The 26,097-nt window shown below is 41.8% G+C and overlaps 1 protein-coding gene across 3 annotated transcripts in view; it reads left to right on the top strand.

The window, feature by feature from the left end:
• GAB3 (GRB2 associated binding protein 3) overlaps positions 1-26,097 on the top strand; it is an 81,738-nt gene that overhangs the window by 30,241 nt on the left and 25,400 nt on the right. For all 3 annotated transcript variants that reach the window (XM_081847016.1, XM_081847017.1, XM_081847018.1), the window contains exon 2: positions 19,577-19,880. In XM_081847016.1, coding sequence (XP_081703142.1) covers positions 19,577-19,880 — 304 coding nt within the window. The remainder of the gene's footprint in view (positions 1-19,576; positions 19,881-26,097) is intronic.

Genomic DNA, 26,097 nt, shown 5'->3' with positions numbered 1-26,097 from the left:
TGGTCCATGGGGTCACGAAGAGTCGGACACGACTAAACAACAACAACAAGCATTTGTAGAACCTGAGATATGAGGCAAAATTCACAGGCACTATTTATTTCAATTTTTTGTGTGAGAAGCTACCCTGGTCCCCTCCTCTCAGTGGTTTACTGTGCCTGCCCACCCAGAAAAATTCCTGCAGACTCTTGTGCTCTGGGCTTCCGCATAATCATTGTTGCTTATAGCTGTTGATAGTCTTATCCTCAGTGAATTTAGAGTGTCTGACTTAGGCTATCTACTAATCAGCTAAAGTAAATATACAAACAATTGATTTTCTCTTATAATGCTGGCACCACTGACCAGCATGACCCATGTTGCGTTGACATTCACTGTCATTATTTCCAGGAAAAATTACAACATAAGTGTCTGCTCAACAAACGGTACACATCTGAGTGCTTTGGGCCAGCTCTGCATCTGAAGATTTTTTTTGCCTTGTAGGATACATCAGTCAATCAGCATGACAAAACTAGGAAGGTGATCACACCACCAGTTGCTCAGTTTATCTTTGATACCAGTCTTTGCCAATCTGATATGCACCAGATGTTTTCGACTGCACCTGCAGCCAGCTCCAACCAGCAGTTCGGTGTGACTTACTTCTGAGTGGTCATGTACACAATTGTTCTGTAAATCTGTTAATCATTCAAGTTGCCACAAGATTATCTGATGGTTTTGGCCCAAAGAGACTAGTATATCTAAAGAGACTATCATGACCTCTCTAGAATGAATGAGAGAACTGTTTTGGGACATTATCAAGCAAATAGAAAAATAGGTTGACATGCCTTTGGAGACATAGCTAGGCTTATGCTCATTGAGGTTATTGTTTAATGATTAATTATGGAATTCACTGTTGATGATGATAAAAGTTGACTGCATCGTCACCCCCAATGTCATTGAAATCCAGATGGGCATGTGGGATGAACATTATTGTCTTGCCAAAATGCTTTAAACATCTTCCCCCTGCTGGATAGCTCTGCGTTCTGCTTAGGTTAGAGGAAAAAATTAGAGGTCAGTGGTGAGAATAACAACCCTTTTTCATGTCCAGACTTTGCTGAAAGGTATGGTATGATCATTTTTAATATGGTGATTTTATACTTGCCTGGTGGTAGGGAGTGGAAGGATTTGTTTTTCTTCCTGTAAGTTTTTGTTTAATTTGTACTTTCCTCTAAACAATATCAGAGATAGCCATAACAAGACAACAAAATATTCACCTTTGTGCTGAAACTGAGGCATCAACTCCCACTAATTTACTTAACTCTCACTACTGCTGAAACTAAATAGGATTCCGGAGTGCTTAATTTTACTTTGTCTCATACATTATTTATTTATTTATTTTATTTCTACCTTGCCTTTCTAGGATAGCTTTTAGGACCAGCCATCGAGGAGAACATTTTGTTGACTGCAATATAGAGGAGTAATTTTATTTGTAGGGGCAATTATGTTGTTCTCTTGTGGATGCATTTGTGGTATTCATGCTATTGTTGCAGCTACCATTGAAAACAAAGTAGATCTTGACTTGAAGAGGCACTTTGGAGAGTTTTTTGGTTTCGTAATGTTCAGAATCTGATTGCCATTTTAAACACTAAGAAGAAATTTGAGAATTATAGGTCAGGTTGACTTTTAAGGCATCCAGCATTTCTATTTCAGTGGAAATATGGGCAGCTCTCTCCCCAAAACAAGAACAGGATGTGATGGGGGAGCCCCACACCAAGACAGGTCTGGGAGGGTAGGACAGGAGGAACCTGTGCCTCCTAAGCTAGCTTAATGCCCTCAGGTGTAGAGGGCTTTGTCTCATTACCATTGTGGAATCTTGCTTGTGCCCACCATACATTCAAAGCTCTGTGATACCACTTCAAATAATCATGGTCTGGCTTCCCTCAAAGAATTCTGGGAGCTCTAGCTCAGTGAGGTGTAACAACCCTTTGTACTCTTAATGAAATACAGCTCACATAATTCTTTTGGGGGAAGCTGTGGCTGTTTAAAGTGGAATCAAAGTGCTTTAAGTGCATGGTACAGTATTAATGTGGCCCAAGTCAGCTTAAGTTTTCTCCATGGAGTAGGGGAAGCTGGCACCATATTGTCTTGCACCTGGGCCGGTCCAGCAACCAGATGCATTCACAAGGGCAGCTGTGGTCATTTCTTTGGTGGATGATTCAGTGTGGGAAAGGGCAGTTGGAAATAGTTATTTCCATTAGCTCCCACCAAAGTTCTTCCATGCTTTTCTGCATCTCAGTTCATTATTGTGTGGTGAAGATAAACTGCTGAAGTAAGTCAGCTCTTTGTACATTATCCATTAACAGATTTTGAGGGTTCATTCAAATAACTATCCAGTCCAACTGCATGCTATTTCATCTCTCTTACTCTGCAGCTCAGTAATGAAATTCTCACTTGCATATCAGTTTTTATTTTGCTGGTGCTGGAGCCTGAGTGGCAGAGGTTCTTCAGTAGTGCTCAACAATAGGTACCACTTAATGAAGCAGCCCAAAGAAACTGAAAGCTGATGTGCTGCTTCTCATGCAAAACAGCAAGACTTTGCGGGGCACCCCAATGAAACAAAGAACACTCACATCTATGGAATTCCACACGTGGCATATATTTTTCACAAAAGAGTAAGATATTTCACACAGACATTTTGTCTGAGCACACACACACACACACACACACACACACACACGTGTGTTAGTGAGTGCAACAGGGGTGGGGAGAGAGATTCCCATATTGGGAAAAAAATTAAAATGCCTGTCACAGATGGACAATCACATTGTATGTAGGGAGTTGGACAGTATATGTACAGTGGTACCTTGGGTTACAAACGCTTTGGGTTACAAACTCCGCTAAACTGGAAGTAGTACCTCGGGTTGAGGACTTTGACCCAGGATGAGAACAGAAATCGCACGGTGGCAGCAGGAGGCCCCATTAGCAAAAGTGTGCCTCAGGTTAAGAATGGTTTCGGGTTAAGAACGGACCTCCAGAACAAATTAAATTCATAACCCAAGGTACCACTGTATATCCATTGAATTCTGTTTTTATCGATTTAGGATTGCATCCAACTCAGAGTAGACTCATTGAAATCAGCGGATGTAAGCAAGTAAAGTTCCTTGATATCGGGGTATATCCTGTGTATGGCCAGTGGTGGATATCATATCACCCTAAGTAATTTAGATTGTAACTCATAATGAGCACAGAATCATTTTTAAAAAATGAATATACAGCACAATAAACCATTTACACAATGTGGCCCAGATATGTTTTTGTTTTTTTAATGTGTTCTGGCTGCTCTGTTATAGACCTATTTGTTTTAGCATTACAGTGGTACCTCGGGTTAAGTACTTAATTCGTTCCAGAGGTCTGTTCTTAACCTGAAACTGTTCTTAACCTGAAGCACCACTTTAGCTAATGGGGCCTCCTGCTGCTGCCGTGCTGCTGGAGCACGATTTCCGTTCTCATCCTGAAGCAAAGTTCTTAATCTGAAGCACTATTTCTGGGTTAGCGAAGTCTGTAACCTGAAGCGTATGTAACCCGAGGTACCACTGTACTTGATTTAAAGCATTTGTTGGCATTACATGTATGGATCTACAAGGGCTGCTTTGCCCTGAAATAATAGTTATTAGTGTCCAGGTAATAATAATACACCTGTATCTCAGAGGCACACCCACCAGTGCAGGAGGTATAAATGCAGATGAAACAATAGAAGGGTGATCCCTTTAGAGACAAGTCAGAATGTACTTCACAGTTTATTGAAAATGAGAGTGAGACAGAGAGAGAAAGAGATCCAGCATCGCTAATTGATGGCAAAACAAATCAAAGTGACAGAATCCTTCAGGCATTATAAAAAAGACCATCCAGTTATTTCCAACTCAAAAACAGCAATAAAGGGGGTGGTCTCTTTTGCATTGTTCAAAAAAGTAGAAATGCATGAATATACCCCGCCCCCCCAAAAAGAGGATACTTTGTTGCATAAAATTTGTGTGTTTGTTTCTGAATTTGCATTTTTACATATACATTGTTGCTATAATTTAAGTAGAAATGTAATATATCTCACTATAGTGGGGAAACTGACCTTTGTGCTCATTCAGTCTGCTGTACCGGTGGAAACTGTTGATGGGTAAATTTAAGGCCCCACCTGCTGCCCGCCCCTGTGGTTCTTGGTCTTTAAACTGCTTGGTCCATCAAATACAAAACTGCTTTAAATATCCTCTTACAACAACCCTTAAAATTAGAGGATTGGCCTCTGAAAAGTAGACTATTATCAAAGCAGTTTACAGCAATAAAACTTACAACTGTACAATAATACCATATTAAAAAGTTAAAAACAGACAACAATTAACTATTGAGGAAGGATGTATTCTTGATTGCCTGCATAGGCCTGGTGGAATAGAAAAGCTTTCAACAGGCATTCAAAAGTTTGCACAGAAGGTGCTTGCTGAATCACTGTTGGCAGAGTATTCCACAGGACTGGGCCAATGGCACTAAAGTTTCTCATTGTTGTCAAATGAGCCTCACCAACTCAGGAAATGACCAGTGGAAGCCCCTGCAGATGATCTTGGTGATTGAGCTGAAATGGTACTGTGAACCTGAGTTGTTCAGGGCTTTGTAAATTCATACAAGAACCTTGAGTCTTGCTTGGTAGTATTGGACTTCCAACTTGCAGTTTCCCTGACCAATTGGATTTTCTGATGGGGCTGATGGGAGTTGGAGTCTGTCAGACTTGAAAGGCCATAAGTTCCCTTTCCCTGTCAACACAGAAATGTTCAGATGGATTTGTTTACAGGCAGCCACTCCATAGGAGGCGAAAAGGTGACTTAACTTGTGGGAATCACACATTCTCTAATTAGCACCCATAGTGCAGAATTTAGAGGATCCTGGGAGGAAGGAGATGGCATGGAAAACCCATTTGGTGTTTGAGGAGGAGTTCCTTGAGCTTCATTAAGATAACAGTTCTACCGTTATTCTTTTTTAAGAACAGTATTTTTTTGGGGGGGACTCTTGCAGACAGCCTCTTTGCCCAATTTCCTGTTTATGTTCCTTTTAGATCCGTGCTTTACCCTCATGTGAGATTAGACAGTTAAAGATGGGCTGTATAACTGTTGGCTGTTTTCCCCTGACAGTATGCTCAGTTAAGAAGACAAAACAGCAAAGAAAGAGAGACTTGCAGGTAAAGAACAGCATACAAATTTAATAAATAATAATAGAAAAAGTACCCTGTTTGCTTAGAATGTTGCAAGAGATAGCCAGAATGAAGTAAAACCAGTTAGCCAAAGGAATATGCCACCTGCATTGCTTCTCAACCTCTTAGTATCAATGCAACCAACATCTGTGTTTATGATCACACATAAACTGCAAGAAAAGGGATTAGTTGACATAAACTGTTTTGTTTTTGCAAAAGTATGTGTGGGGGTTCCGTTTGGAATCTTTCCATAAAAGCTATTAGTTTAATAAACCTTCTCAATACTTTTCAAAAAATTAACTGAAGCTGCAGTTATTTTGGTGTTGGCTATGTGCATTTGTACTTAGCACACCTGGGATGAGATACATGTTTAGCCAGTCTGATATAGTAGTTAAGCCCAGTAATGTGGAAGATTTTGAACTGGGAACTTTTCATAGGGTAATTTTCTTGGGAAATAGCCTGATGCCCTAGAACGTGATCTAATTTAGCGTGTTACTTTACTTGGATCTGGTAAAACTAAAAACTGTGAAACCGGCATCTTTGCCTAATACTGTATTTGCAATTGCAATCCATTTATTGTTTCTAGAGAACTTGCAAAACAGAAACATTTCTGTGGAACAATTAAGCTCCGGTATTTTGAATATTACTCCCAACCCTCTGGAGCAGATTTGGAGGGAACATTGGTGGTTACCAGGGCAAAGAGAGTTTGTAGAAGCAGAAGCCTGCTGCGCAAGTGGGCAGCAACCTGTCCTTCAGCATGTATGGGCAGACATTCACAACTAATTCAACACTTAATTGTGTTGGTTGTTGGTAAACTTCTGGGCCCAATAAATTAAAAGTGCTCATTCTAATCCTTAAAGCCAACAGCCTAGAACCAACATAGCTCTTAGAGCAGAGGTGTTGAGCCTGTGCCCTCCTTATGTTACTAGTCTCCTATTCCCATGATCTCCAGATAACACGGCCAGTGGTCAAGAATTATCAGAGCTGTAGTCCAGCAACAACTGGAGGGCCACAGGATCTCTTCCTCTTTCTTAGAGCAGTGGCTCCCAATTAGCTAAGTACTGCAGCAAGGAGGGGCAGAATTATGTGCCCTGGTCTCGACCCGCTGCTGAACTCATTTGCATGTTTAACTCGAGGCTTTGTCCATTGGGGCTCCCTATAGCTTGTGGATGCGGATGGCGCTGTGGTCTAAACCACAGAGCCTAGGGCTTGCTGATAAGAAGGTTGGCAGTTCGAATCCCCGTGACGGGCTGAGCTCCTGTTGCTCAGTCCCTGCTCCTGCCAACCTAGCAGTTCGAAAGCACTTCAAAGTGCAAGTAGATAAACAGGTACCGCTCCGGCAGGAAGGTAAACGGTGTTTCTGTGCGCTGCTCTGGTTCGCCAGAAGCAACTTAGTCATGCTTACTACATGACCTGGAAACTGTACGTCGGGCTCCCTTGGCCAGTAAAGCGAGATGAGTGCTGCAAACCCAGAGTCGTTCATGACTGGACCTAACGGCCAGGGGTCCCATTACCCTTTACCTTTATAGCTTCTGGAAGGGGCTCCCTTTGCTAGGTTGTTCTACATTTATATGCTTGGCTAGCTGCTCCCAGACATTGTTGAAGCCAATGAGGTCAGGGGCTGTGGCTCAAAACACCTGATAGCAGGAATTTGAAAACGAGGAAGGAGTTATGTCAGTTAGCACCCTGGGAATAACAAGTGAACAATGCTGATAAAGTTTCAAAGCCATTCCTGATGATGGTGGTTTATTTAGTTATTCTCACTGTTCAAAAGACTTCAAATCAGATTATTTTGTTGTAATCTTTTATTTACTTATTTATTCACTCACTCACTCACTCATTCAAAAGTGTTCCTTGGCTGCTCTTCAACGAAAACTATTCCAAGGAGGTGGTGTGCGAAGGTGTGAATAATACTATTCACACAACATATAAACATGATATAGAAAACAACAGGTAAGCTTCACATCATCCAGACTAAAACGGGGGGAAACAACAACAGAGGAGGAAAATACCAACCCAAGTATCATCTAAAATACAATGGGCAAGCAGGAAGACTTTAACTTGATTCCAAAAAGGGTTGCATTGTGCTCCATATGCCTCTTTCAGGGGACCCACATTGGGCAAAAGTTTCCTGCATTGCAGGGGGCTGGACTAGGTGATCCTTGTGGTCTCTTCCAACTCTAAAGTTACAGCAGCCTTCCAGGGTTTCAGGAAGGGGACATTGCCAGGCCTACATGGAGATACTAATGATTGAACCTGGGACCTATTGAAATTGGCAGTAGTGATTAAGATGGATAAATGGAGTGACCCTTCATGTGTGTGTTCCTATGTAATTTAGTTATTATTGCCTCCATATTGCAAACAGGGATAGGAAGCCTCCTGAGCCAGGACTCCCAGTGGGCTCATAACAGTGTGTCCTTTAGCTACTGCATGCCTGAGGTAAGGTGGATCCATGATCCCACAAGATGCACAGAAGACTCTGGATGCAGTTATTTGGATCCTGACATTGTTAATCCCCTTTCCATGGAAGCTAAACTATCCTGCTTCACAATTGTGCTTCAATATTTCTTTTCTCATGTACAACAGCAAGTGAGACCACATTTTTCTAGGTTGTATAACTGAAATAAATTTATCAGTTCTTGATCAATATGGGAGACCATATTTATTTAGGGGAACACAAAGATTTGTTGCAAATCCCGGGAGATAAAACAGGGTGGGAATTGTGATCTGGATAAAGACAATGGTTTAAAAAGGGTAGGGAACTCTTTTAAGACCATACATGGGTTTCCAGGATCAAGCAAACCTTCCAGTGGTGCATGTGGCCAAAGCAAAAGTGGGCAGAGCAACAGGTGTAAATGTTACCTTTGTACAGTAGTCTAGTGTCTACACACATCCGTCCAGAGTTATTGTCACAGTTCACGGACATTCCAGCTAGACCAAAATACTCAAGGCGGTTATAAAGCAGGAGCAATAAGGGGTACGACCTGTGGAAGTTGCTGAGGGCCAGTCAGAGAGACCTGATGGGCCACATTAAGGTCTCAGGTGCAAGGCTTCCTGATTTAAGAAATACCTTGTTCTCATGCTATTTTCTGTATAAGTCATATTTACAGGCTCAAAAAATACGTCTTTTGTTATTTGATCATTCCAGCATCCTATTTTCCCCAGTAATAAACCATATCTATTTATCTAACCAATAGATTAACTGCTTCATATAAAGATAAACCTCTGAGTGGTTTACACAGTAAAATCCATGAAATCCACAAAACTAAAATACAAATAAGATGAAATACATAACTGTCACTATCACAGTAGACAGCAGAATCAAAATACTGAAACAGAATACTAAGCAGCGCAGTCTAAAAATTAACAGCCAGGAAATGCCTGAATAAACAAGCAAAAAGGCACCTAAAATAGGCTGATGCTTCTCAGACAGTGCAGGGGGAGGGTGTACCAGAAGGTTGGTGCCAGTGCGGAAAAGGCCTACATCCGCATTGTACCTAGATGGGTGGTGGGTACCACTCTTAGACTTCCTAGCTGTTTTCTGCTGCACCTGGAGAACAGCAGCCTGTTGGAACCAGAAGATTTGGCCAGCTAGCCCCACCCATGAAGAGCAAGAACTCTGCTATTGCTGTAGCTGTTTTCCAAGGAGAAGCCTATTTATTTGGAGGCTGCTGTTGACTGTTGTTTTCTGCCAGCTCTAGTGTGGAGATGGGGCGATATCTTGAGGGCAGGGGCACTCACCTTAGGCAATTGTCTGTGGATGGGCTTGCTCTTAGGTCAGAGAATGGAGAAGCTGGGAATCAGGAGGTGGGAGATGTGAGTTAACTTGTCTTCCACGTGAGAGGTGGAGTGCTGAGGATCTATATCTATGCTGAAACCATTTGTGCAACAATGTGTATCCAGTGTCACTGATTTTCCCATTTAATATAATTTTGATCGAGCTATCACACTTTCCTTGCATCTTTTATCTGTATGAATATGCTGTTCTCCTTCAGTGTTAGAAATTTGCCAGGTGCATTTTGCTTCTGGCTACCAGCCACTTGCAACCAAATGAAGAAGCCTGGGTGCCAGGATGGCATCTCCGCCATCTGGAGGTGCATGCATGGGTCTCCTTCGATCTTGACTATTTTCACACATTAGCAACACATCCTGTAGAATTCTATCCGTAATATTTTATCTGCACAATCAGAATGAATTTCAGGAACCAAAAGTTCTTATTGAAAAATACAACTTTCAAGCTGTCTGGCCCCTAAATGGCAACTAGACATTGTGTTTTGGTGACTGTTACTCTGGTTAAAGGAGCCATTTGGCACATAGCACTGTTCACTACTATGGGGTCCTTTGAACAAAAAAGCCATAAATCACTAAGCCATACAGGGCACCCTCCAATTATTTTAAAGGTAGACTGGGTCTGTACAGATGAAGGTGGTCTATCCGGTATCTTGGTTGTTTAGGGCTTTACACGTTAATAATGGAACCTTGAATATGGCTCAGTAGCTCATAGGCAGGAGATGCAGTGCTTTTGGAAAGCTTTCATGTAGGGCATGAAGACAATAGCCTTTTCCCATTAGCGGTATTCACATGTTACATTCAATGGGTGTTAAGTCTCAAATTGTTGAGCTGTACAAATCAACAAAGGGCCACTCTTTCACAGAAACACTTGTACCTGTGTAGAGATGATTTGCTCAGAAAGCTTATCATTAGTTCCCAGCCCAGAGGTTGCATTTAACCATAGTGACTAGAAGCTGTTGATAAACTTATCTAAGAATCTGTCTGAATAGCAGCAAATTCCTTAAATGAACTGCATGATATATGTAAAAGTCATTCCTGTTGTTTGCCCTGAATCCCCTGCCAGTCAGGAAGAGTGAAAGGAAGGCCTTTCCTCACACATTGTCCTAGCTCCAAGGCATTGGTGCTACTTGTGAATTGACCTATTGCAGCAATGGCTAACCCTTTACGGGCTGAGTGCCACACTAACCCCTGGTAAACCCTCTGGCAGCCACATGTCAAAATGGTTGTGGAGTAAAAGTGGATGCGGTCCTTTTTTCTTTTTAAGGGACACATTTTCAGGTTCTGCAGGGGGTGGGGGGTGGCAGGCAGTAATCACAACCTCATCCCTACCCCAGTGAGGACTCCATATGCTCACTGGGTGCAGAATGACTGGCAAAGTAGGGAATGGGAAGAGAATGGAATGAAGGAAGCAAAGCTGACTGACTTGGAACAGCAAAGAGGAGTAGGTGACTTCAACGTTTTGTTGCCAGTCCCACTAGTATTTTAAAATCATAATCAGTTCATTAAGCAAATCCATCAGTGTTTTGAATATGTGTGGTTATGCATATGTACACACACACACACACACACACACACACACTTGTGTTTCCTTAACTGTCGCAGCCTGAAGTGTTGTTTTTCTCTCTCTTGCAAATAGTCCTTTCAAAAAACAAAAACTCCACAGCTTTCAAACCTATTTGACTTAGATATGCTCAAAGGAATCCATTCGCCTGACAGAAAATTTGCAAGTTTATTAAATAGCAGCAATGACTCATCCACTTGCAGCTGTTCCTGGGAGCGTAAATATACATAGACACTATAGATTAGGGTGTGCAATTTGGGATAGGAGCGTGGTTTTGGGGAAACAGATTTCTTTCGGCTATGATTTTATTCTGAGCATGTGGCATTTTCACTTCTTCTCCCCACCCACAGATGAATGCTATCTTTTCCTTTTGTGTGTGCGCAAGGAGAAATGGGAGCTTCCCTGCTGTTTTTGAAAATTTCGGCCTCTGTATGCTTTTCTATAAAACATTCATCATACAACTAGAATAAGACAGTTTCAGGCCAATGCTCTTTGCTAGTAATGGATGGGTGTCAGTTGAGTGGGAAAGAGGGAGGTGTTTTCCCCAGTGATACTTTTTAATGCCAAAGAAAGGGAAGATTTTTATACCTCATGAAAAATAAATTAATGAAGGTTGGATCCAGCCATGCTTACAGTAGACCCATTGAAACATGACTAACTTCATGATCCCAGGATGTGGTCTGGAGGCACATGAGGCTGCCACCTTGATGAAGGTCAGCAGGCCATGATCTGGTCAATACCTGGATGGATGACCACCTGGGAAACACATGTACGCCAAGTGGTCAGAGCAGTGAATGTTTTGCTTTCATATACAGTAGAGTGGTTTCTACATACATCCCTCTCAATCCTCCATTTAGGCATGCAAGAGTCATTACCAGAGCACAACGACACTTTTCAGCCAGGCAAAAATATTCTAGGAGGGTATGACCCAAGGAGAGTCCCAAGGGCCAGGTAGAGAGGCCTAGTGGGCAAGGTTTCCCACCCCAGCTATAGAACTTGAACTCTGGGGTTTTCTGTGCCCTTTAGCAAAATCCTGTTCCTTGTGGGCATCTTCATCCCAAAAGTTTTGTGCTCTAGAATCTTAAAACTTGGGGTAAGGTGAGCGACTTCTAATTATTATTATTATTTTAATAGGCCAACACATCTGTTACTTTTAAATATGATGTAATTTTCAGCCTCGTTCTTTTTCAATCATTTGTGTGAAATGTTAAGAAGCCCCAACTCTACCCCAAGTACCCCACATCCTGTCAACAATAAGCCTTTCAGAAAAACAAAATGAAAAAAAACTACTCATGCCTTTTCTAGGCATTTTAAAATAGGCATCCTTGGATGCTGAAGCATCCAAGAGGTTAGATGCTAAAGCATCCAGAGGTTAGACTGTGTTTCCAAGGCCAGGCATGAATGTGTTAAAAGACCATTCAAAATGCAACATGTACAAGATTCCTTGTGAAAGTCGGTTGCTGTGTTTGTTCATCTTGAGATTCCTGCATTGCAGGAGGTTGGACTAGATGCCCATTGGGGTTCCTTCCAACTCTACAATTCTATGATAATATGATAACCCAGGGTTGCTGTTTATCCTGGTTTGCTGTGTTGTCTGATTGCTTCTCCACAGCACAAAGAGCAGAATAAACATGCTCCCTTTTCATTGGATACCGGGATTTGATACCCATGCTTCCTTCCACTATAAACAGAGGAGAGGGGCAAGGAGCTTCTCTTTATGAACAAGTGTGGCAGTGGCTAATGTAGGTTCCTTTCCCCCATTGATTTGCGGCCAGGGTGCCTGACCATCTTGTGAACCTATCTCCCTTTCTGCTCCTTTAGCTTTAATAGCCATTGTGTGTTATACCTTGCCCTCCAATGGCAGTCATTTTGTAACTGGTGTGCTCCCATTGCACCTTTTCCAAATCTGAAATGTGCCCAATGGCCCCAAAAGGTTGGCAGCCCCATCCTCACAACTGATCCTTATTCAGTGGATGCAGAGACTGCAAGCTGTTTGTGGGAGCATTTGGTGGTTTTAGTCAGAACTCTGTTGTTTGGCTAATTGTAGATGACCCCATAAATGAAAAATGTGGGGATGATAAGCATAAAAAAGATATCTGGTTACACCCTGGGCATTGGACCAGGAATAAAATCACTGGTGCTTTTGCAATGGATTTCTTCATTTATGAAGGATGGATGCAAATTAATATAGATTTATGGAGACTCTTCAGCCAGGGTGCAATCATTTTGTGGAAGTCTACTCTCTCAAGCTAATAAAAGCAAGCGTCAGAAAGCATATAAACATAAAGTGTGTATCAGAGCCTCTAAGCAATTAGGAGCTTGTTTCCAGGAATCCAAAAATAAATGTGATGCTTCTCCTCCCAGACAGCTAAAGAAAGCTTAGATTGATATGCCTATTTGGGCTGCTTTGACAATAATTCACCCTTATTTTTGGAAAGAAAGAAGACATTTAGGGCAAAACAGTCTAGGTCTCTCCCCCTACTTGCACTGAAGATAAAATTTGAAATTTTCCATTTGCCCAGTGGATTCCATTGTGCTGATGCCAATCAGATTAATCAAATCTCTCCCAATTCCTCTTTGTTATTCACATCTCTTACTTGTCAAGGACTCCTGAAGGGTTACATATAGTGGCTTCATTCTGTTGTTCAAAACACTGGTCAGTTGCTAACCATGTTTTCATGAAGGGTAAGGCTATCAGTTACTAGTTTTTCTCCCTTTCTCATAATGTGAGAACTTTGGGCCATCCAGTGAAGCTGAATGTTGGAAGATTCAGAACAGACAATAGAGCTTCTTCACATAACACATAGTTAAACTGGAATTCACTAGTGATTGCCACCAACTTGTTTGGCTTTAAAAAGAGAAGTAGACAAATTCATGGAGGATAGGCTATGCATGGCTACTAGCCACAATGGCTATGTTCTGTCTCCACTGTATACCTCTAAAGACCAGGCAGTATACCTCTAAAGACCAGTTGTTGGGTAGCACAAGTTGCAAGACTGCAGTTGTATTCAGGCTTTGCTTGCAGACTTCCCATAGACATCTGGTTGGCACTGAACATGACTATGAATTTGAGGGACCATCAGGGCTATCCTTAATGTTCTTATTAAACTGAACATTATTTAAAAAGAAAAATAATAATTTTGCAATAACTTAGATTTATTCATATTTTTACCTGCCCTTTACCACTAAATTGGAATCAGCTGTTGTAGCAGATAGTTGGCAATCACAGAAGGCAAACAGTTGTACTGGAGTAGATCATTTCTCCTTTTTTTAATTTCATGGAGGGTTGTGTTGTTGTTTTTCTAATGTGGAAGAATATCAAAAGTGGCATAGGCTGCCCCTCAGTGTGAAGTGGTATAGTCTGTGCAACCACCTCCTCAACAAAGCAATTCATTTCTGCTGCGCATGTGTAGGCCTAGTCCAAGATGACGAAACCTTTAAGACGAAACATATAAACATAACAGACACAGGTGCTGCTGTTGGTGCTTTTAATGGCAGTAGCTGGCATTAGGCCCTGAAACGGCATTGTTGGGGGGGGGGAGGTGATCTTCATCCCACTAAATTCAATACCCCTTCATGGTGTGGCAGTGGGAGAGCTGCCCCCTCACCTAGAGTCTGACGTTTCACAGCCCATTTTGATGCCTCATTCTGGAAGTAGAGACTTTGAAAAGGGAGAAGGAGTTTGAACTAAATTTCACTTGACCTTCCCACTTCAATATGTGCCTAATATAACTGTATCTGCTTGCGTGTGTACCTCATAAATTACATTTATTCACCAGCTGGATCTATGGGACTTCTTACTAAGACAAAACGATTACAGAAGAAAATCCATTTTGAGGTGGTAATAGCAGGCTTCTGCTCCCGTCATTTACTGCAAAAGCACCATTAGAGCACATTATGAATTTAGTAATCTCTTTGACTGACAGGGTGGGGAGTAGCAGGAACTTGAAGCCTGATCATTCCTTTGCTTAGTTTCACACCTACCCCTTTTTGCTTTCTTTCTCCCCGCCCCCTTTTTAGATAGAATTTATTTTATGATATCAAAAAACCAAAAGCATACACATCACAATCAAAAATTTAAACCATAAATCTTAATTGACTTCCCTCCACTCCCCCTCCTGGTTCCATTATTTTATACTTATTCATGCACGTCCATAAAATAGTATATTCTTAACAGTCCAGTTTTAAAACCTTATTCATCTTGTTACAAGTGCCTTTTAAAAGTTCAACTAATGTAGAAGCCTATACACAAAGCTTGCAAAGTATGCATTTCCCCTTTTAAAAAAATCAATGTCCTTTTTCTTTCTTGGGTTTCAAATTATCTAATATGTCCTGCATAGTTCACTAATTTGTTTTGCCAATCTTCTTTATCTTCTTTGGCGGTGGCTTCTTCCTTCTATAGGGATGGGCTGGTCTTGGGCTGGCGTCCACTCTCAGATGCAGGGACAGAGTCTTTCACTCAATAAATCCATTAAGTCCTGTACCTTTCAAAATCATAGCATCTGTTGTTGTTTTTTTAACAAAAATCATTTTCAACATTCTCTTCAAATCTTTTATGTCACTTCCCAGGCCTTCTTAATAACTTTACATTGCCACCACATACAGTAGCCTCTCATACCTTTTACCCTCCCTTCCTGTTTTGTCTCCATCACAGTCAAAGCCTCCCAAATCAATTCACATGAGGTGCCATTTTTGTCGTGGACCACCTTTACTTTCCCTTGCATTTTCCTTGAACCTCCCACCTCAACCTTTCCCACCTTGGTGGTTTGTACATTCACCTCTTTAAATTGTCCCATAGCCTCTGAAAGTAAATTAGTATTTTCCCGAATTTGAGAAGCTGCCTTATCAACATTTTCCTTTATCTGATCGAACAGTTCTCTTTTAAATTCCAAAAGCAAATCGTATAATTCATATTTTATGTTATCTTGTCTTACGGCCCTGCTGGTTTGTTTCAACATTGAGATTTTTTCTTCTGCCATTTCTAATTTGGGATGAAGGGGGGCCAATTCTCTCCCCGTTTCCCAGCTTCCTCTCTAAGATTAAATTCCAAAACAAAAAGTCCTTTCCCACCAAGGAAGGTGTTATTTTGGCTTTATCAGTACTTTATTAGGCTATTTCACTAGACTCAGTAGAGAAAACCATTACTTCCAGCCTCTTTCCTACCCCCTTCTACTTTACTCACAAAACCAGATTTTAACGGTTATATATTCCCATCAAAATGATTTTTAATTACCAATATGAATAAAACTATAATATTAATGTTATTTTAAAGTCTAATTTAGTTCAATATTAGCAATGAATATTATAGTCCTCTTTTTTAATCTTGATTTTTAACCAGCTGACACCTTTTAATAAAATAAATCCACAATTATAATTCCATTAGGTTAGATGTCTTCAGCACTCTGAAAGATCAAAAATTTCTTTCCTAAAAGTAGCGTAGATTCAGAGAGTCAGTCCAATCTTCCTTCTAGAGAGGAAATTTGTAGTATTCTTCCATTAAATAACCTTGCAATCCTTCTCCTGTTTGACCCCTATTTTCAGTCAAGTTCAATCACAACATAGGATAGATTCAGGTTCAAATTGAATTCAAGTCAATTTTGATGTTTTAAAAATTATTGAGAATTTGTATAAATGAAAGCTGTGTGGAATCTTTTAATCCTTATTGTTCATTAGTTAACTTATCTCCCAAAGTAAACTTCATCAACACTTCACTTGTATATATTTTGTGCTCATAGCACCAGGAACGGGAGCAGACTTCCTTTTAACACTCCCGTTTTTTTGCCGAATCGATCAAATTAAGCAGTCCTCAATATCAATATCATATGAGGTGGCCAAATTTTGCACTCTAGCAATCAGGAAGCGTAAATCTCTTTTGTTGAATGCCACACTGCGAAGTTCCCTTGTGTAATTTTTTTTTTTTTTTTTTGGATGTTGTTGTTGATTTCCTTTTGTTTGACCTTGTGGTGTTCTGTGTCGCTGGCTTTTGCCATAATAAAACTTTGAAACTTTGAAGCAGTCCTCACCTTTGCAGTCGGCTTCAATATGCTCGAATGGTAACCGCTTGCGGCTGGATCAGAGGCTTTGCCTCACAGAGCTGCGGTGGTGCCTAGTTCACCAGCACTTTCTTTCTTTTCCCCCCTTTTCTTTTCCTTTCCTTTCCTTTTCCTTTTCCTTTTTTCTTTTTTTCAAATACTTTATTGAAATTTGTATATAACATAGATAATGTACACATGCTTGAATGAACAAAAATATAAACAGAACCATATAAACAAAAACCATATACAAATAATCTTCTATATGTTTACAGAAATTAAACTTAACTTAGATTTATGCTGTTTCTCCCCCCCCCCCTTTTTTCTTATCTTTTTACTAACATAAAATAAACGAGACTAGACTTCCTATCATTTCCTGGTGCGTCATCTTTCTGATGATGAATGTACCTATCATTATTAGCTTACTCATTCTATATTCTCTAATACATTCTTACAACAATTTGTCTTATTTCTTATGGGTTACTTTAGACGAGGGTCAATCGAATGCTTCCATAGACATTATACCACTGTTATAATTTTGTAGATACCTCTTATATTTATTCCATTTTTGAACAAACACTTGTCTTTTATTACCGCTCAAACTGTTGGGCAATTGTGTCATTTCTGCAATTCCTGTAATTCCTGTAATTTACATTGCCAATCCGATAATGTTAGAACATCTTCCCCTTTCCAGTTAATTGCTACCAGTGTTCGAGCTGTGGCCGTGGCATATAGGAAAATTTACCTTAAATTTTGGAATGTCATTGCCTAAAATGCCCAAAATGCCTCTGGCTTTTTAAAGAAATGTTAGCCCAAAGATTTTTGCCTCACGGAGCTGCGATGGTGCCTAGTTCACTGTCGCTTTCACTCGGCTCCCCCCCCCCCCACTCTCCACACCTTTCCAGGACGGAGAGCAGAGACCGGCAATGCCAAGGTGCCCTCTGTGAACAGCAGGACCCCGAGACACCCTAGTACTCCTCTTGGAGTTTTTTGGGGAAGTGCTCTTGCCAGAGGCTCCGTGAGGCCAAATCTGACAGAGCTGTCATATCCGCGTCGGTCTGCCATGTCGCGGGAACCCGGAAGTGCCCTTTTTCACTTTCACCCTTTTCTTCACCAGACCCCTGAAAAGTGATCTGAAGGCAAGCACCTAGATTTTGGCAGGTTCTTCAACCCACCCAAGGATAAAATGGGGCTGTGTGCACAATGGCTGCATTCACATCACAGTTTATTCTGTTTTGATTACTTTTCCCAAACTGTTAAATTCCACATTATATTTTAGCCTTCAAATGATGTAAAAGCCACTTCCGGGCATTTTGCACAGGTTTTGCATTCATTTCCGTATTTTCTTGCAAACAATTTTTTTTTTCCTGGATGCAGATAACCCAGTAATTCCTGTACAGTATAGGGAAGTTTTTAATGTGCGATGTTTTACTGTGGTTTTATAATTTACCAGAAGTCGCCCTGAGTAGCTGAGGCACCCCAGTCAGATTGGCTGCATATAAGTTGTTGTTGTTGTTGTTGTCATCACAAAGCTTACAGTATATTCTACTGTAGTTCCAGAAGTGACTTGCTGCGTCAATGGTGCCTGCTGCAAGGTAGCCAATATAGGACCAAGGCCACTGATTTGGGGGGGGGGGCAAATTTGAGGGAGCTTTTGCTGAGAGCTTCATCAAACCTGGAGTTGGCTCTGTTCTGGGTTGTTCATAGTCCACCCTCCCCTGTGGTGAAGTTGATGCAACCTTTCCAAATGTTTGACCCATCACAGAGAACTTTGGGTTGATGAGAGAGATGATGCTCATTTGGGCTGGGCACAGCCCACAAAAGACATATTTCTCCCCTCTCTCTGAAAATCATGGTTCTCTTTGCTTGATGATCCCATACTAACCTCTGGATCATGGCACATAACAGCCATTTCCCGAAATCCTGTGACCTGAAGAGACTATTCAGCTGCCCAGACTTTATTAGCTCAGAGATTGAAAGAAAACATAGTCCCTACCAAGGAAGAATGGCAGATAAAACTGACTGGAAGAATTAGGAATCAGGAAAATTTAAATTTTAATAAGGAATGGGGAAAGTACACAGTGTATTTAAAAAACTATTGTAAACACATAAAATCATTAGTAGGACTAATATGACACTTGTAGCTAAAAGTTGAATTATGGATTACTTAAAGATTTGATAAAATTGGAGTAACAGACGAGATGCAGGAGAAAATATTGCCATAAGGATCCACAAAAAGGAGGAGGGAAGTCAAAGGGGATTTATTGATTATATCTTAATTGTTTTCTTTGTTGTTGTTTGTAAACCTGGAAATCCAAAAATAAAAATAAAATGAAACAAAACAAAACAGGCCTTTTCAATTGTTAGCATATGCTATATGTGATAGGAACCTGCATATTTACAGTTTGAACCCATTTCTGAGGTAGGGTTAGCAGATGTCCCCGGTTCCTGGGGACTGTTCCTGGACAAATTCCTTCCCCCGGAATGTCCCCAGATTTGCAAATCTGTCCCTCAAAAAACGTGGCAGTGGCAGCCTCAGCAGCCCGGAGCTAGCCTGGTAGCGCAGTTGGCTCTGGCTGGCTTCAGGAGCTGCTCACTGCCGTGACGCCCGCCATTTTTCCTGTGCAGAAGTCCCCATATGATGTGTCTTGTGTGGAGAGGAAAAATCAGTTCTGTGTGGATACCTATTTTGACATCTGGAGGTCTTATATTAACTTAAGATGGGCAATACTGGTGGTTAGTGTATCATTAATTTGAGTTGATAGGAGTATTATCATTATTATTCACATGTTCCTTTTTTCTTTCAATCCTTTGTTTTTATTTATAACTAAAAAGAAATTTCTGATGCAGCCTTTAATCTTTTCTGATGTAAATGATGCAAATTATGCTCATCTGTATAGGGGGGAAATTCCAGAATATTTTCCTATTTAAATTATTTTGGCAGACACACATTACCACCAACAATCCTTCTTGCTATTTTTTTCTCAGGCTTGGCGAAAGCGCTGGTTCGTGTTGCGCCAGGGCCGAATGAGCGGAAACCCTGATGTCCTGGAGTATTACCGAAACAGCCATTCCAAAAAACCCATCCGGGTGATCGACCTGAATGAATGTGAGGTGGTGAAGCACTCGGGCTCGAGCTTCATCAAGAAAGAATTCCAGAACAACTTTGTCTTCATTGTGAAAACGACTTACCGCACCTTCTACCTGGTGGCCAAATCGGAGGAGGAAATGCAGGCTTGGGTGCACCACATCACCCAAATCTGCAACTTCGGACATTTGGAAGATGGAACAGGTAGGAATGGAAAGACGGATCAAACTCATGCAAAAGTGGTTCATTCACTGTTAATATCTTAAATGGATCACAGCTTGGTTGGAGAAAGTCTCTGACCGTGTTGAAGCATTTTGCATACCTATGAAGGGGGCATTCCTCCCCACCTCTCAAGTTTTTTGAATCTTGTATTTTGGAACATGTTTGTAAAAGTTTCCCTGACCAAAACCACTTTTAAATATATCTGCTTTTGTCTGAAATTTAGAGAAGCAAGCACCAAAATCTTGAAAGAGGCTTTCGCAACCTGGGGTCCTCCAAATATTTTGAACTACAAATCCCATCAGCCCCAGTTCAAAACCTCTGGAAGGCACCAGTTTTGGGAGAGAACTCCCTTTAAAGAGGCAGGTTTTCCAGTCACAATTCTCCAAGAGATTTGCAGCGTGCACTTTCATTTTTATGCCGTATGCCTGGGAATGAATCATCTTGCAGATGGCTTGTTGATTACGAGAAATGTTTCAGTGTCCCTTAAAAGAAAAAAAGGGGAAACTAAAAGCCAGTTTTCTGATGTTATCACTGGAACATACCAAATCTATATACCACTTTAATTTGCTTTTAGACTTTGAGGACGCAGCTTAACGTCAGATGCATTTAGCCCAATGTATTTATTGATTGAGGGGATGGGTTGCTAGAATCCTCAGCTTATATTATCAGCCAACATAGCTGTAGCTCAGTATATTTGCAAGGCAAAAGAATTGCTGAGTAGCAGGCATGCCACAGGGAAGAGATGGGGAACCCTCTGAATATTTGCAGGACTACAATTCCCATCAGGCTTGACCATTGGCAGTGCTGGCTAAGCTGATGGGAGCTGAAGTCTAACAACCTTTTTGGTGGATCACAGTATCCCCATCTGTGCCTTAAGAAGCACTGGAACATATGAAACTGCCTCATACTATGTCGGACCAATGGTCCATGTGGCTCAGTATTGTCTACATTGATAATCAGTGGTTCAGGATTTCCGACAGGGACTCTCCCAGCCCTACCTGGAGATGCTGAGAATTGAACCAGGGACTTTATACATGCAAAGCAGAGTTACAGCCATTCCCACTGTGGTTGCAGGTATAACTGGCTGATATTGGGGAAGGGGCTCCCTTAAGTACTTTAGTCCCAAGCCATGCAGGGCCTTGTGTGCTAGTGCTAATACCTTGAATTAGTTCATTGGCAGCCAGTGCAGTGCTCTGAGTGACGCATGGTTCCATTGGGCTGTCCCACTTACCAACCTGGCAGCCACATTTTACACTAGCTGCAGTCTCAGGATGGTATTAAAGGGCAGCTTCACATACAGTTCATTACAGTAGTCCAGGCAGGATGGACCAGAGGTTTATGAGTCTGGTAGCTTCCTATGCATCATAAAAACAGAGGTACTTCAAGGGTCTCCAGTATATACATCATGCACTCTCCTATCCTGCTCTGTAGTCATATGTGCAAGCTTCAGTGATTTTTCTTTTCCCAATTAGTGCTTCAGCTTATCAAATAAAGCTTTATTCTGATGGTGAAAGCAGACTGCTGCCTTGATTGCCGAGCAGGGAGCAGGAGGAAGAGAAGGGGGAGGGGGGAGAATGAGAACAAACATAGAATCTCTTTGCTCCCTCCATAGAAAACGGACATACATAATTTATGGTCTGCAGATGCTGCCATGTGCCTTTAATGGACCTCAATTTTATTACTAGGCTCTTAGGAAAATGTGCAGAAGGCCACCGGCTTCTGTCCTTGGAGCCTGGCTTCAGATGTCGGCACAGCCCAAAGGGACACTTTCGTATTCTCACTTGCTCTCCCTGCAAAGAGCATTTGCTAATGGGCTGGAGAGAGTACTCAGAGGAATTAGTGCTTGCCAGTTCTGAGCCTTGGAGATCAACTTTCTGCCCCTTTACTCTGTGTGACTTTTGCTGTCTGTTTCTCAGAGACATTGTGCATTTGCTGTGGATTAGCTGCATGTAAGCTAGCCATGTTCATTAATTTCAGTGGGACTACTCTTGAATAGGACTAACATTGGCTGTAGCCCATAGCTGCCAAGGAATGAACAGGAGCCCCTAAAAATGGCCTGTATTGGGTCGGGGAGATCAGAATCCAACCTGCTGACAAGATCCTTATCCTTTTCCCTCGGGTATAATATTTGTTGGGAGGGGGAACTTTCAGACTCTAATTACTCTATGTGCTGCTTTCCTACGCCTTAGCGGCCCTCAAAGCAGCTTATAGTCAACAAAATACAAAACTGGAAACTGGAAAACATCAAATATCCATAAACAAACCCAGCAACCAGAGTACAAAAAGCAAACAAGGTCATTAAAGTATTCGGAGGAGAAACGTGTAAAATAATTGGAAAAGGTGTTGTCTTAATATTTAGTAATCTTGTGTGGCACCAGAGAACTAGTTTGTTATCAAAAGCAAGGAAGTGAAGGAGACAGAGGACGGAAAGTGTTTGTGAGCCCACATTGCTCAGACCATGGTTTCAAGGTTGTGATTTCTGAACAAGGTACTTCTTCCTTGGGTATGTCCATGTTGACAGTTCAACTTCCTGCAAGACTTGGCCTCACCTCTGTCTCCAAAGTATCTAACACTTACTCCACCAGCAAGTCATAGGCTCTCAAAAAGGAACTCCTTTGCCACCCATTTGAAAAGTGGGTTTGCTTTCACGTCATTAAGCAGTTCAGCCTCTTAAGCCTTGGATACCCAACGTGATGCCTCAATACTTTGTGGGACTACAACTCCCGTTATTTCTGACCATTAGCAATGCTGGCTGGGGCTGATGCAAGTTGGAAGTCCAACAGCATCTGGAGTCCAACAGCATCTGGAGCATCTGTGTTGCCTTAAATTGTTCATGTCAAAATTTATTTACTGACGGGTGTAAGAATCTTTGAGATTCCTAATGAAATCACTGTAAACTCACCTCAGGGATGGATGATCAATGGTAGAGCATCTGCCAGTTTCTTTCCCCTTCCCCAAAATGTTGACCTTAGAGACTGGGAGCATTTGTTAGTAGAAGCTTTTAAAAAGCAAGCAAACAAACGAACCCAACTCTATCATAATTTGAGTGCTCATTTGCATATAATACCCCTTCCAGAATACATTCAAAATACTTGCCCCAGATGTACATAAATCCGAGACCAGACTTACAGCCCATTAGCTGATCCCTGCTATATGAGCTTGCTCTATTCTTCATATGGCCTCCCTCCCTTTACAGCCAACACTGATTTTCCTTCCCTGCTTCTGGTGTTTTGTTTTTTTTTGGTTTTTTTTTGTTTTTTGTTTTTTTGTTTTTGTCTGTTTAAATATCTATGTTCACAATCGTATGGGTGCTGTTTTTATCTCCCTATATACATAAAAATTTAAGGCTGTCATCACGCAGCCACCATTAGAGGATTTGGAGTGCCACATCACAGGGTAGGGGATGTGGGGGGTGGGAGAGAGCCAGATTTTAAAATGGCAATTTTAAACAACAGCAGTTTGGATGAAGGAAGGATGGAGACACACAGAGGAGTTGCGATGGGATGGGGAGTTTGAAAGAGCTGTGAGGGTTTTGGGTGAGGTGTAAAGGGGCAGGGTGGGGAATTGGCAAGAGGGTTGAGGGGTGGGGTTGGTGAGCAATGTAAGCTGGGGGGCAGCCCCTGTTGATTATATACTTGAAGAATCACATATCACCAGTTTTAATTTTCATTTATTTGTTTATTCCAAGAACAACAGCGGACTGTGCAAGTGGTTAGGGATAGGGAGAACATCCTGAATGAGGGGATGCCACATTGGGGAAGGCGGGCTTTGGCTATGGAATGTTAAGGCAAGGGGTTTGTTGAAGGGAGGTGAAAGAGGGGAGGTGGGTAGAGAGGATTTGCTGGCTCGGAATGGTTTGGGAAGATAACTACTTCTCGTTGCATTAATCCCAGACTCCAGTTTGCTGTGATTTTGTATACATTGGTCCTCAGATAAGCATAGCCATTTTCAGTGTCAGCTTCTGCAAATGTGCTCAGACCATTTGCAGAAAATTGAATGGTCTGAATACAAGTATTGTAAAATAACTCTCTCTCTCTCTCACACACACACACACACTCTACTCAGCACAATACTGTCCAGGTGTTTTGGACTACAACTCCCATCATCACCTGCCATCACAACTGATGGGAGTCGTGGTCCAAAACACCCAAAGGGTGCCAGGTTGGGAAAGGATGTTTTCTACCTGCTTCCCTGGGAGATGCAAAATGGCTTACAATAAATTATGCAAATCGAGGGATTCTTGTTTCTTCCCTTCAGTGGGCAGCTTCATTTGCCTGAGTCTGAGTTCTCTCCAGAGATTTGGATTCTAGCCTTGCCAGTTTTATCTGAATGTCACTGAGGTTTATCTTCAAGGATCACACAGCCCATTAGAAACCCTATCACTATTAACAAGGGCTCCAGGACAGTTGGAGCAGATGGATGAAATCCATCTTACCTCCGGCACTCCCCAAACGGGCCAGCGCCTGAAGAGAGAGCACAGGTTGGAGAGATTTTTAATTGATGTGCTGCCCCCTCCCTCCAGTAATTTCAAAAAGAGCTCACAATGCACAAAACGTCCAGCAATGATATGTCATTCAGAAGACATATTGCATCGTGCTCCCTGCTTCACTGAGCAGTGTGATTTTCCAAGGGTGGTGCTTTGGGTTTCCTTTCAATGAAAGATCATTGGAGATCTAATGATTTTGTTTTGTTTTGTTGTTACTATTTTGGTTTACTTACTAGTTCCCATGTTGGAGCATGAAAGGGCAGTGACAGGCAGCATTGCACTCTGAAAAGCAGCAGATCAACTCCCCCCACACCAGACCTCCCCCCTCACACACAGAATGGTAGCTTAAACCCCCTTTTCCCTTCACTTTACTCTCTCTGCCCCCAGTAATCAGATAACAACCTTGATCCCTTTGAAGATGCTATTCTATCAGCCGGTTGGGAAGCATGATGAGCCTATTTATTTATATATAAACATATATATACATTTTGCAATCAAGCAGTGCATCAATTCCATGAAATAAAATAAATAAATGGCCCCCCTCCCCATTACCAATTTAGAGAATGGCTGTCCCCTTGCTGCTCTGGTTTCCTTATTGGGTCCATCCCCCCGCCCCCAAAATATGGTGTCCGATTGGCTGAGCCTGCCGTCACTCTCACCCTGGATTTGGAAATGATTCAGTTTAAAATGGTGAACAGTTGCAGCCTTGGGGACAGTGAGCAACACTTCACTTCCTGGCATGGGCATAGCCAAAGGGGGGCAGTAGGGGCAGCTGTCCCCCCCCCCCCGACCAAGTAAAACAATAGAAATACTTAACTAACTGACCAATGACATCAGTTCTGCCCCCCCCAAACAAAAGTCCTGGCTATGCCCATGCTTCCTGGTGCAGGACCATTTGGTGCTGCCAGTTCCCTAGCCTCTGGCTGCTTGGGGAGGAGAGCACCCAGGCTCTTTGGGTAAGGTGGGTACCTAGGCCTTCTAGTCTGGCTCTAACTGCACCAGTTTCTGGTGGTATGAGTTCTTGTCCCAGAATATGTGACCTTTCATGCCAGATTTGGCCTGGGACATGTGCAGGAAGATTGATTTTGCAAAATAGAGGCCATTTTATCCAGTGGGTCATTAATTACACCGTAGTATCGTCTGCAAATTCTTTTACATACTTGTTCAAATGCCACTTGAAGGTGCAGCGAGGACTTCCAACACTTTCTAGTTAAGCTGATTCTGCAAGAATGGCAGTGGCGTTGCCAGACAAGAAGGCACTTCCGGAGGACACAACACCCATCTCCCTTTAGCAGTAACCCCGATAGTTTAGAATATTGATCTTGCAACCTTTTTGGAAGCAGCATTGCTGGCAGCAGCACTGCCCATTTCTATGTATCAGATGAACTCTGGATCTGAAAAGCTGTTTGTGTTCCAAATTGGTCCATGACTCATTTAACAGTAAGATTTAAGTGGCTTTTCTAAAATGTGTAGGCTTTCATTGTAGACATAATGTAAATGCATGCATGAGTTTTCCTTTGCTTTAATCAATAAGCATGCATTTGAGTGTGTGGCTGTTTATAGAAATAGATGTAGATCTTGCAAAGGCTTTAGAATGACACCTTGCCGGGTAGTAAATACACAAAAGTGGTATCCTAAGAACAGATCAATCTTGATGGAACTGCTTGGCTGTAGAACAAAAATGCTGCCATCTGCTGGTCTTATGGAGAAAGG

The sequence above is a fragment of the Podarcis erhardii genome, assembly GCF_964252035.2.
Source record: "Podarcis erhardii genome assembly, chromosome: Z".
NCBI classification, from domain to species: domain Eukaryota; kingdom Metazoa; phylum Chordata; class Lepidosauria; order Squamata; family Lacertidae; genus Podarcis; species Podarcis erhardii.
The sequence above is the reverse complement of the archived record's forward strand: the minus strand, read 5'-3'. Positions and strand labels throughout refer to the sequence as shown.